General features: G+C 43.9%; 1 protein-coding gene across 4 annotated transcripts in view; it reads right to left on the minus strand.

The window, feature by feature from the left end:
• Positions 1 to 11953, minus strand: part of GNPAT (glyceronephosphate O-acyltransferase) — a 36520-nt gene that overhangs the window by 24135 nt on the left and 432 nt on the right. For 2 of the 4 annotated variants that reach the window (XM_059397332.1, XM_059397331.1), the window contains exons 1-2: positions 11678 to 11879; positions 2104 to 2286 (exon numbers count right to left, since the gene is read on the minus strand). In XM_059397332.1, coding sequence (XP_059253315.1) covers positions 2104 to 2286; positions 11678 to 11755 — 261 coding nt within the window. In that variant the 5' untranslated portion in view covers positions 11756 to 11879. Of the gene's footprint in view, positions 1 to 2103; positions 2287 to 11677; positions 11880 to 11953 lie in introns of those variants that run through there. The other 2 variants (XM_059397334.1, XM_059397333.1) reach the window with 2 other exon arrangements.

An 11953-nucleotide genomic window follows, 5' to 3' on the forward strand; every position in this document is an offset into this window, starting at 1 on the left:
CTTCAAATGACATGCCCAAAACAGACCTAGCTTTTCTCCCAAGTCCAATCCCTCTCCTAAGTTCCCTATCTCAGTGACTGCTTCTGTCATCCTGTCTCTCTTTTCCTTCCCATCATTCATCCAGTTGATCATAAATAAGGTCTACCCCACCTCTGAAATTTTTCTTTCTTCTTTTTTCTTAAGAGACGGAGCGAGAGAGGAGGAGGAAGGGGCAGAGGGAGGATCTTATGCAGGTCGCATGCTCAGCACAGAGCCTGACGCAGGGCTCTAGCTCACGACCCTGAGATCATGACCTGAGCCAAAATCCAAACATGGACACTTAACCAAGTGAGCTACCCAGGCAACCCTACCTCTTAAATTTCTTAAATCTGTCCATCTCTGTTTCTACAACCGCAGTCTAGGCAACTGTGATCCTACAAAGGGATTACTGGAAGAGCATCATAACCTCACTTCCTGTCTCCATTCGTTGGTGTTTCTAAAACATTAACTGATCAGGCCACACTCCAATCTGGAACCTTTCATTGGCTTTGCACTGTATGTGGGTTCAATCTAACTCCTCTGGATGGTTTATAAGATTTATTATTTATTTTTAGAGAGAGAGAGAGAGCATGCGCACACAAGTAGGGGGAGGGCAGAGGGAGAGAGAGTGGAGAAGAGAGAATTTCCAGCAGACTCCCCACTGAGCAGGAGCAGAACGTGGGGCTTGATCTCAAGACCCTGAGATCTGACCCAAGCTGAAGTCAGACACTTAACTGAGATGCCCAGCTGCTCCCTCTGCTCTGGATAGTTTATAAAACTCTCTGTGATGTGGCCCCCGTTTGGCTCTCTACATTCTTTCCATTGTACCCTGTCTTTGCTCTCTTTGGTCCGGTCATACCAAACTGCTTCTAGGACTCTGCGTATGCATGTTCTCTAGTTGCTAAAATGTGCTGGTGGTTCCCAAGCTCTGCTATATTTTGGAACCAACAGGGCTTCTCCTCCTTCTTCTCTCTCTCTCTCTCTTTTTTTTTTGAGAGAGAGAGGGAGGGAGAAACAGAATCTTAAGCAGGTGCCACGCCCAGCATGAAGCCCAACGAGGGGCTCCATCTCACGACCCTGAGATCCTTACCGGAGCTGAAACCAAGAGTCAGACACTTAACCAAATGAGCCACCCAGGTACCCCTTGACTGGGCTTCTTTAAAAACTACTACTAGGGGGCGCCTGGGTGGCTCAGTGGGTTAAGGCCTCTGCTTTCAGCTCAGGTCATGGTCTCAGGGTCCTGGGATCGAGTCCCGCATCGGGCTCTCTGCTCAGCGGGGAGCCTGCTTCCTCCTCTCTCTCTCTCTGCCTGCCTCTGTGCCTACCTGTGATCTCTGTCTGTCAAATTTAAAAAAAAAACTATTACTAGGATGTCTGGCTCCTTCCCCAACATTCTGATTTAATTCATATGGGGGTGAGATCTATGCACAGGGACTCTTGACACTTTTTCCAGCAATTTTAATGTGCAGTGAGATTTAACCATGGGGAAAAAGTTATTTGCTCTGCTAGGAATACTTCTTCACTCACTTCATCTGGAAAACCACTAACCATCTTTTAGGCATCATTTAAAAAAAAAGTCACTTTTCTAATTCCTTACACAAAATCATTTGCCCTATAATTACTGCCCCTGTACACTGGGCTCCCACTGGCGTGTCTTGTATCATATTCATTGTAATTGTACAACTAGCATCCTTCCCTGTCAGACTATAGTTGACCCTTGAAGAACATGGGGGCTGGGTGCCGATCCCCCATGTGCGTTGAAAATCCACGTGTAACTTTTGATTCCCCCAAAACGTGACTAATAGCCTACTCTTGACTGACAGCCTTACCGATAACATCAACAGTGGATTTACAAATATTTTTGATGTTACATGCATTATAGACTGTTTTTAAAGAAAAGTGTTTTTAAGAAAACTATAAGGAAAACACATTTACAGTACTGTACTGTATTTAAAAAAAAAAACACTAAAAAAAGCCCCAAACCAAAACAAAACTATGTATAAGTGGACCTGTGCGGTTCAAACCTGTGTTGTTCCTTACTGACAATGAACAAGTCCAGCTGTGGTTGAAGACGGAATCACTTACCTGTTTAATGACATAATGAACCTCTTCGGAACTGAGAACACTAGATTTAATATCACTTGGCTTGCAAGGAGTAATTCCCTTATAGACAAGAGGTGTGTAACACTTCATTGCAAATTTCAAGTCACTGACATGCCTCCTCTCCTCTAAAATGTCTTCAAATTCATCCCATTTTTTGAGCTCCTTCTGTGGGTAAGGCAAATGAGAGAAAGTAAAGCTTACAATGTAAAGTAAATCAGGATAGATTAGAGACTACATTGGTAAGGTTTCATCTTTGCCCACATTCTTATGCTATGACATATGAATACACTGATAACACATCTTTCTATACTAAGGAAAGGAAATGTAAGGGCGCCTGGTGGCTCAGTCGTTAAACATCTGCCTTTGGCTTAGGTCATGATCCCAGCATCCTGGGATCAAGCCCTGCATCACATCCAGCTCCCTGCTTGGCGGGAGGCCTGCTTCTCCCTCTCCCGCTCCCCTTGCTTGTATTCCCTCTCTCACTGTGTCTCTCTGTGTCAAATAAATAAATAAAATCTTAAAAGAAAAGAAAAAGAGGAAATGTAATGATAGTTTGGGTCACAAAATGGATATTGAGTATAATATTTTATTATTTCTGCTTGTTGTCTTTGTAAATCCAGGATCCCTCCAGGGAAGTTAAGAAAGAGAGCAAAGACTGAGACTTTAAGCTCGAGAATAATCTGATTAACTTTACAATCAATTTTATTTGATCAATTTTATCAAACACATTGATGAAATTTGTTGGTCTCTTCTACTTAGCTTTAAAATAAGAGCATACAACAGAAATTCAAAATTATGTTCAACCGAATAAAAATATATGGGTGCAAATAAAAGGAAAATTCACTTAAGAAAAAAGTGCTCCCAACTATCACATGGTCTCCCTGATATGAGGAAGTGGAGATGCAACGTGGGGGGTTTGGGGGTAGGAAAAGAATAAATGAAACAAGATGGGATCGGGAGGGAGACAAACCATAAGAGACTCTTAATCTCACAAAACAAACTGGGGCGGGGGTAGGGAGAGCGTGGTGGGGTTATGGACATTGGGGAGGGCATGTGCTATGGTGAGTGCTGGGAAGTGGGTAAACCTGGCGACTCACAGACCTGGACTCCTAGGGCTAATAATATAGTATATGTTTATAAAAAAATTTAAAAAAATTAAAAAAAAAAAAAAAAGAAAAAGTGCTCCCAGAGAAGCTACTGGCGAGCAGTCGGTTCTTGCTAGGACTACTTTCTTATCCCCTTTTGACTCCGGACAGTTTAGCTTCCATCCAACCAGCCCCTGAAACCGCTATTTATCAGGTTACCTATGACTTCTGAATTGTTAATTCTTAAAATTCTGTTTTTCTGATTATAAAAGTAATAATAGTAATAATGATAATTTTAGCTAACGTGTGTAGTTGTTTGCTAAATGTCATGCCCTATTCTAAGGCATTATTCCTAAATACAGGAATGATCCTCACAAAAATGGGAAAACCAAGGCACAAAGAACCCAAATAACTTACTTCGTTCTACAGCTCGCAAAGGGCAGAGACATGATTCAAACTTGAGCCTTATGGCTTCACAGACCTTGCTCCTAACCTCTATCCCACACTGCTCACCATATTAACTATGGAAAGTTTGGAAACATGGAAACATATAGGTAAACATATATTGCCCACAATTTTATACCCCAGGAATAACAACTCTTTACCACTTCCTACTTTTCCTTTTTTTTCATTCACAGCTACACAAATACACAGTTTTTATTCAAAATGTGGACCATACCAAATATAGTTTTATCTTGCCTTTTCAAATATGGTATGCACATTTTCCTGTATTAACTATTGTTTTAAAGCATTTTAGTGGAGGCAACTTCAACTTCTTCAAATACTTTTTTCCCTGGTGACGGAAGGGCTGGGGTTTGGCCTTTACCCTCCTGGAGAAGTGCTGCTGAGATGGTGGAGACGCCTGGTCATGCATGGCTCCCGCCACTTCCATCTATGGGGCTGTGATGGGAAGCCAAGAGCCATATCCCTTCTCCCTAGCTACTATGGGTTTTGCTGACACAAGGCTGTCTTCCATCTGGGGCTGGGTAGACCCTAGGAACTTAACATCTATCCTGCACTAACCTATGGGGCAGCTGTCAACTTACTGGAGAAAATATGCTTAGCAATCAGGTCACTTTTACTTCTTTACTTTATCTCAAACAGGTAGACGGTTTCATAAAAAAAAAAAAATTCTCCTAATTACCAAAGCGCTTATAAAAATCTGGAAGATACAGTAAAACACACAGAAGAAAATTAAAATCACCTGTTGTCCAATGACCCAGGGTCCATTTTAGAGGATGCTTTTTTTTTCTGGGCATGTGGACACACTCCCTCCCCTGACACACATACATTTTGATTTGCCCACGTAATTTTTCCACCTTATGTTATAAATGCTTCCCTCTCTTTTAAGTTCCTTCCACTGCATTATTTTTAATAATGGACATGTGAATTATTTTTCATGCGTTGCTATTAGAAGAAAACGCAACACACATTATTACTTCTTTCAAATTTAATCATTCAACCCTCGTCTCTTTCTAGTCTTCAACTTCCTAGACCTCCCTCCAGCCTGATGCCATTCCCAAAGGCTCCTTCCTTTCCCCATCTCCAACCATCCTGAAATTTTCCTACTTTGGTTTTTAGTTCACTACTCTTGTCACAGCAGAAGATCTACCCCATTGCCCTAAACCAGTGGTTCTCAACCTGAAGGGAACCCCCCCCCAAACTAAAATATGTCTTCTTTCTTCCCACTTCCCTTAATGTTAACATCTCCAACCCTCCTATCTTCATACACGGTGCTGAGTCCTCACACCTACTCAGCTGGCTTTAGATCCTAATTATACACGCTGTTGAATTTCCTGCTCTGTTCTCTTCACCCATGTGAGTTCCTGACAAACACATTTAGTTGCAAACACTTCACCTTTGGCCTTTCCCAAACTGATCTCATTTCTCCTCAGTACGATCCTATAACCTGATTATTTCCCAGAAATCTCAACAACGGCCATGCCACATACATCCCTTTGCCTTATCCTAGACCCTCTTCCCTCACCCTTACACATGATCCATCTAATCCTGTCCAGGTGGCCTTTCAGGATGTAGCAGGACTACTCCTCGGTCCCAGGTCTAGCCTGTGCACTTTATCACTCTAACCCCCTCACTCCTTGCCCCTTTGAATCAACCCTCCATGCTCCCATGTGCTCTTTTCAAAACACAATTCTGACCAAATTATTCCCTGGTTAAAATACTTCAATGACTCCCCACCTCCTTCAGAATTATGGCCTAAGCCACTTCTGGTATCATACAAGAAACTCTATGAACTTGTGCTTGTCCTTTCCCTCTCTAGACTCACTGCCCACCATGCTCAAGGTCTACTCGATAGCAAGTGATTCACCTTTCCCTAATACAATCTATTGTGGACATGCTTCTGGGCCTTGGTCCCTGCTCATCTCTGGGCCCTGAAGGCCTTTTTGTTCCTCTGTCATTCTTGCTCAAGCATCCCTGCTATGAAAACCCTCTGTGAGCTGCGCACAAGGATGCACTCTGCCTTTCTCATTACAATGTCTTTGCCTACTACCTACATATTTTAGGGTATGTAGTCATAACCCTGCAATCATTTGCATGTCTAAGATGCAATTATCTTGAAGGTGGGAAACACATGTATTTCCCAACACCAAGCTGCTTTTGGAATATAGCATAATTGAACAACTATATGTTGAAGTAATGAAAAAGATACAGAATGTTAAACTGAGAACATGACCAGGTTAATAAGAATATAAACAGAAGACCATTTGTGAGTTTCAACATAAAAAGGGTAGCACGTAAAACATATGAATATGCAAACATCAACACATATATGGAGAATATACATGGGAAAAATCTAACTGCTAGAATTCTGGTGGAAAACGGCAACTCCCTGTAACATACTATGCTCTTGATTCTAAGTTTGAAGAACCTTCTCAAACTTCACATTTCTCATTAGAAAAACAAAAGGCAGTTTATATATAGACTCAGACTTGGTACAATGCAACAAGCTATCATAAATTATATAATTTTAGAGATAAAAGGGGACTCAGAGACTTTCCACTTAGTGGTCCTGGGGGTGGAAAGAGAAAAGGATCAGAATCAGCTGGGGAGACAAATATATATTATATATATTAACATACAGGCATTTATAAACAGGTTACATATGTTTACAAATATGTAAAATATATACAAAATACATAAAATACATACAAGTATACGTGTGTATATACATATATACAGAGGGGGAGGGGGAGAGAGGAGAGAGACAGAGAAACAGGGAGAGACCCTTTCTGCACTGTTCACCTGGGAATACTCAGCCATCAACCACCGCTCATGTTTACCTCTGTGTACCATTTCCCGATTCCCCCCTCAACCGAGACTGAATTGATCATCTTCTTTGAGTCCTGACTGAGCCTTTCATAACAGCATCTAAAATACGTCATTAGCCTGGATTGGTATCTCCCCTACATGCCTATAAACTTCTTGTCTGTGTAGGTAATGTGTAGGTCTGTGTAGGTAATGCTTTGTCTTCTCACTTCTTAGTAAGCACTCAATCACTGTAGAATGAAAAAAATAAATTACTGAATGAAGCCACCTCCTGAACCCTGCAGATGAGGGCTCCCTAGTACTCCCAGGCTAACGCTCCCACTTCTCCCACTCTGGCCCAGCTGACGTCTAATCCAGCAGTTTCTAACCCAGGCTGCACATGAGAATAACCTAGGCACTTAAAAAATGTACTGATGCCCAGGCCCCCCTAGAGATTTTATTTTTATTTTTTTAAAGATTTTATTTATGTATTTGACAGAGAGAGACACAGCGAGGGAGGTAACACAAGCAGGGGGAGTGGGAGAGGGGGAAGCAGGCTCCTGGTCGAGCTGGGAGCCCGATGTGGGTTCCATCCCAGGATCCTGGGATCATGACCTGAGCCAAAGGCGGATACTTAATGACTGAGCCACCCAGGCACCTTGAAATTTTTTTTTTTTTTTTAAGTAGGCTCCACGCCCTGAGACCAACCCCTGAGATAAAGAGTCAGACGCTGAAATGATTGAGCCATCCAGGTACCCCTAGAGATTCTTGATTAATTTGGTCTGTGAATGGTACCTGGGCATCAGAATGATTTTTAAAAGTACTCCCAGTGACTCTTACATGCAGCTAGGGTTGAGTGTTAACTACTCATTCGTTGGCCTTCCCAAAACCATGATGGAGAAGTATTTACCATCATAAGATATATATATTTACAAGTCTACTTACCCAGGAGCACAATACAAAGAGGAGCCCAAAAAAGGTCTAGGTTATTTCTCCACTTTGTTTCTCTCTTACTTTTTACAGCAGCCCCCTCCTTATTTGCGAGTAAACAGGCTTCTCCTCGTACCGCTCTCTTGTTTTTTTTTTTTTTTTAAGATTTATTTAGTTGACAGAAAGAGATCACAAATAGGCAGAGAGGCAGGCAGAGAGAGAGAAGGGAAGCAGGCTCCCCACTGAGCAGCGAGCCCGATGCCAGGCTCGATCCCAGGACACTGAGATCTTGACCTGAGCTGAAGGCAGAGGCTTAACCCTTGAGCCACCCAGGCGCCCCTCGTACCTTTCTTTTGAAGCCCTGGAGGCTCCATTCATTCAACAGAGTTACGAAGAGCCCACAATGTACCAGGCACTGGTCCACAGGCTGTGAATAAAGCACGAACAAAGCAGACAAAGAATGTGTACTAAAGGGGCGCCTGGGTGGCTCAATGGGTTAAAGCCTCTGCCTTCGGCTCAGGTCATGATCCCAGGGTCCTGGGATCGATCTCTGCATCGGGCTCTCTGCTCAGCGGGAGTTTGCTTCTCCCTCTCTCTCTGCCTGCCTCTCTGCCTACTTGTGACCTCTGTTTGCCAAATAAATAAATAATATCTTTAAAAAAAAAAACTTAAAGAAAAAATAAAGAATGTGTACTGAAGGAGCCTACACTCCCTTAAGGAAAGACAGACAACAAATAAACAAGTTTACTTAGGCGTACTAGCGGTAGCATGCCGATGAGTGTTTAACTACATGAGAGCCCTGATTTATAGCACTTGCCAATTTCGGTGGCATTTACACTCCCACCATGGCAGATTTCAAGCTACCAACATGACCTCACTGAACAAGGAGCTGGGGAGAGCTGTGTAGTAGACATGATTACATAGGATAGTCATCTCCCAGCGTCTCGGACATAAATAACCTAAAAGCATACATAATAGTAAAATCTAGTAAAATAATTAGGAAGTGCTGAGTTTTTAGTATTTGTTACTTTTGTTTTTAACAATTTCTTTAACTGTAAATTTGTAAAACTTAATCTTTAATTTTTAATAGCGGCTGTGTTCCAACAATGGGCTCATAAACGTCATGGAAAATTAACAATGAGCTTTGAGAGCAGCACAACCCTGGAAAAGGAATATGAAGAAAATAGAGTAACGAGAAGGAGTGACTGGAGAGCTACTTTAGATCGAATGATTGGGTAAGGCCTCTTCGAGAGGTGATATTTGAGCTGCGACCTCAAAAAAAATCGGGGTGGGGAGCAGCAATGCCAATTTCTGGGAAAAGAGCATGCCACACAGAAGGAACGGCGTGCCCTCCTGAGAGAGCAGGCTTACTGTCTGAGAAACAGAAGGCCAGCGTGGTTGAAAACCAGTGCACAAGATAGGTAAAATCAGGGAGGTAGCAATTACATAGTCTTGTAAGATGTTGTAAGGAGTCCAGATTTTTCATTCAGACTTTAACAGGAAATCATAGTTTGGGTTCTGGATATACCAGTAATTCCCCAGCCCCACTCTTCTTTTTTCATTCTGAGGAGAGATTTCTGGCAGACCTATGGCTTCCCATACAATCTACTGGCTGATGTCTGACGAATCCATAGATTTAGGCCAGACCTTGTTTGCTCTGGTACCATATTTCTAACTCTATCTGGATGTCTCCCCCTACATTTTGTAAGTTCTCAGGTCCATAATAATAATCCATTAGTTAAAAGTCATTCATTTTACCACTGGCGTCTCACACTGAACACATCCCAAACTGAAATTATTATATTACCCCGACTAAACCTGTTCCTCTCCCCAGATTTCCTATGAGCAAAAGGCATCAACATCCACCCAGAGGCCAAATCACAGAAACCTCCTCTTCCTTAGTCACGGCACTTCCCCTGTCCTAAATATCACACACGCCCATCTCCCCTCTCCCCAGGCTCACTGCCATTGCCTCAGGCTTTCATCACTTCTTGGAATTACTGCAGTAGTGTTCTGCTGATCTCCACGCTTTTGGCATCCGATTCCTTTCTCCAATCAGATTCTCCTACAGTCTGTGCTCAAGTAAAGGTTATCCACACAAACAACCACTCTGGAAACCTAGTCTTACACTTTCAAAAATACAAATCTGATCATCCTGAAATGCTCCCTCAGAAAGTGAAGACTTTATCCTTAAGGGGTATAAACCTGGTATATAAAACTCCCTTAGGAAGTACCTTCTGCCTACTTCCTTAGTTTTGTTTCTCACATCTCCTTTATTTGACCCCTACCTAACCTCTTGGTTCTCCCAAACATGCAAAGAACTGGCTTTCTTACAGGGATGCCTGGGCCAGTCTTCTTCTCCTCCCTCATCTCCCAGTCACACCTCAGAAACTCAGCTCCGGTATCACCTTCTCCTAAAAGCCTTCTCTGAAGCCTGGAACAGGTCCGGTGCTCCTTCTCTTTCCTCCAACAACATACTGTGCGTGATTCGGTCATTGCCCTTATCTCAACTCTGTTTATTGCTGTGACTTCAAGTCCAAGGACACATGGGGTGGATCTTTCACATCTTGGGAGTGGAGAATGAGCAGGATGCTACAGGTAAGGAGTGCAGTAATGTTTGCTGCAATCAGGAGTATCTTAAATATCTCTGAGCACTACTCTCATATTAGAGTATTGTACAGTACCTGTGGCTGAGGAAGGAAGGCCAGCCTGAAATAGTAAGAAAAAGTTCAGGTCATCATGAAAGTAGACTAGGCAGTAGTGAGGGTTCTGTCCAGCTTCAGAAGCAGAAAAAGCTCACATACAATTGCTTTAACTTTTCATGTGAGAAAGTTGGCAAAAGTGTTATCATGAAAGAACCAGGGGTAAACGGGGAAGTAAAAAACCAGTTCTTTCCTTTAACACACAGGTGCAAAGTTGCAGTCAACTCACAAACCGGTTTAGGGCAGAAAAAAGCTAGCGGATGTACACAGCAAGCTGCGTCGCTGCACCTTGGCTCTGGAATACCAGAGTCAGAAAACGAGGTCAAAATAGTTCTACTACAGAGGTGTGGGGTAAGAAGGTAGATGAGAAGACAGGTTAAAGTACTAACCCTACAGAAGTGGACAGTTAACAGAAATTATAGGCCCAGAGCTCTCTACATCACGGAAACAGAGACACCAGTATTCTTTGGAACATGGAGAAACTTGTTTCCCTGATATACAGCGGTATATATTGGTTCTCTTCTGAAACCAAGTTTTTCATCTATCTTGTTTCATCTTCTCCCTGTTATGACCTTCTTACACACATTAACATTAAAGTCAGAAACTGGCACTAACCTGCAGGACATAGTAACATGCTTTGAAAATGCACTTTTATTTCCTTGTAAAGTAGATAAAAATTAATTTAGTGGTTAAAAAGAAAAAGATCAGTTCCCCCATAATTGTCATAGTAACATGCTTTGAAAATGCATTCTTTTATTTCCTTGTAAAGTAGATAAAAATTAATTTAGTGGTTAAAAAGAAAAAGATCAGTTCCCCCATAATTGTACCACCCTGAGAACTACAAAGGGCTCACCTCATAATTTCTTCACATAAATTGTGAGTGACCAACATTGCGGCAGCAAAAAAGATCAGTTAAAATCAGGAGAGGGAGGACGGGGCTGGGGGTTGTAGGGCAAGCTGGGAGAGGCTGGGTGGCCTCTGGTGTCTTCCAGAATGACTTTCGCGAAAAGTACGGATGAAGACAAAAACGCAATAAAAATTTCCAGAAGTTCCCAATCTTTCTAGATTAAACACTTCACGTCTTACAAACTCTATGCCCACATACCAGCCAAAGACTCTTCTCCCAGGAACCTAACGGCAGCAACAAAAGGGCGGGTTGGGGAGCCGCACGCTGATGCAGCTCCGGCCAGGTCAGACCCGCAGGTTTCTCAGGTTTAACCAAAAGGCAGCCCATGCGGGAGACGGAGAGCCAACTCGCACGCCTCATTCCTGTACCACGGGCTTTCCGAAGGCCCCGTGCGTGGTAGAGGAAACGGGGAGCAGCGAGTGGAAAGGAACCAGAGGAACCATCGCCCGCAGAAACTTCTAAAAGCACACACGCATTTACACGCGCGGCGAGACACCGTTGCCCTGGAAACCAAGTCAACCACCTAACCCCTCCTCGGCGGCCCCGGCACCCACTCTTTCCGGCCAGGGGTCGTGGTCCGTGGGAGGCCGGGACCGAGCGGGGTTGGGGGTGGGGGGGTCCTCTCTCGCGGCCCCGCCCCGGGCCTCGTTCCCCCGGGCGCCTACCGAGTAGAGGAGCACGACAGCGCCGGGACTGGCGGAGCCGACGGAGCAACAAGAGTTGGATGAACTGGAAGAATCCATGGTGCGGCTGCCGTCCCGGGCGGGGCCTGAAAATGTTTGCTAGGCGGTGGTGGTGCTGCTGCTGGGGGCGGTTCTTCCGCGCTGGGCGGCCCGACCTCGCCTAGGGCGGCGGCACCCTCTGCGGCCGCTCCACAGGACCCCGGGCGCCGCCATCTTAACCAGGACGGAAGCCGCGCCGGGACCTGCGACGCGCGCGCG

This window comes from Mustela nigripes, chromosome 4 (genome assembly GCF_022355385.1).
Source record: "Mustela nigripes isolate SB6536 chromosome 4, MUSNIG.SB6536, whole genome shotgun sequence".
Taxonomy (NCBI): Eukaryota; Metazoa; Chordata; class Mammalia; order Carnivora; family Mustelidae; genus Mustela; species Mustela nigripes.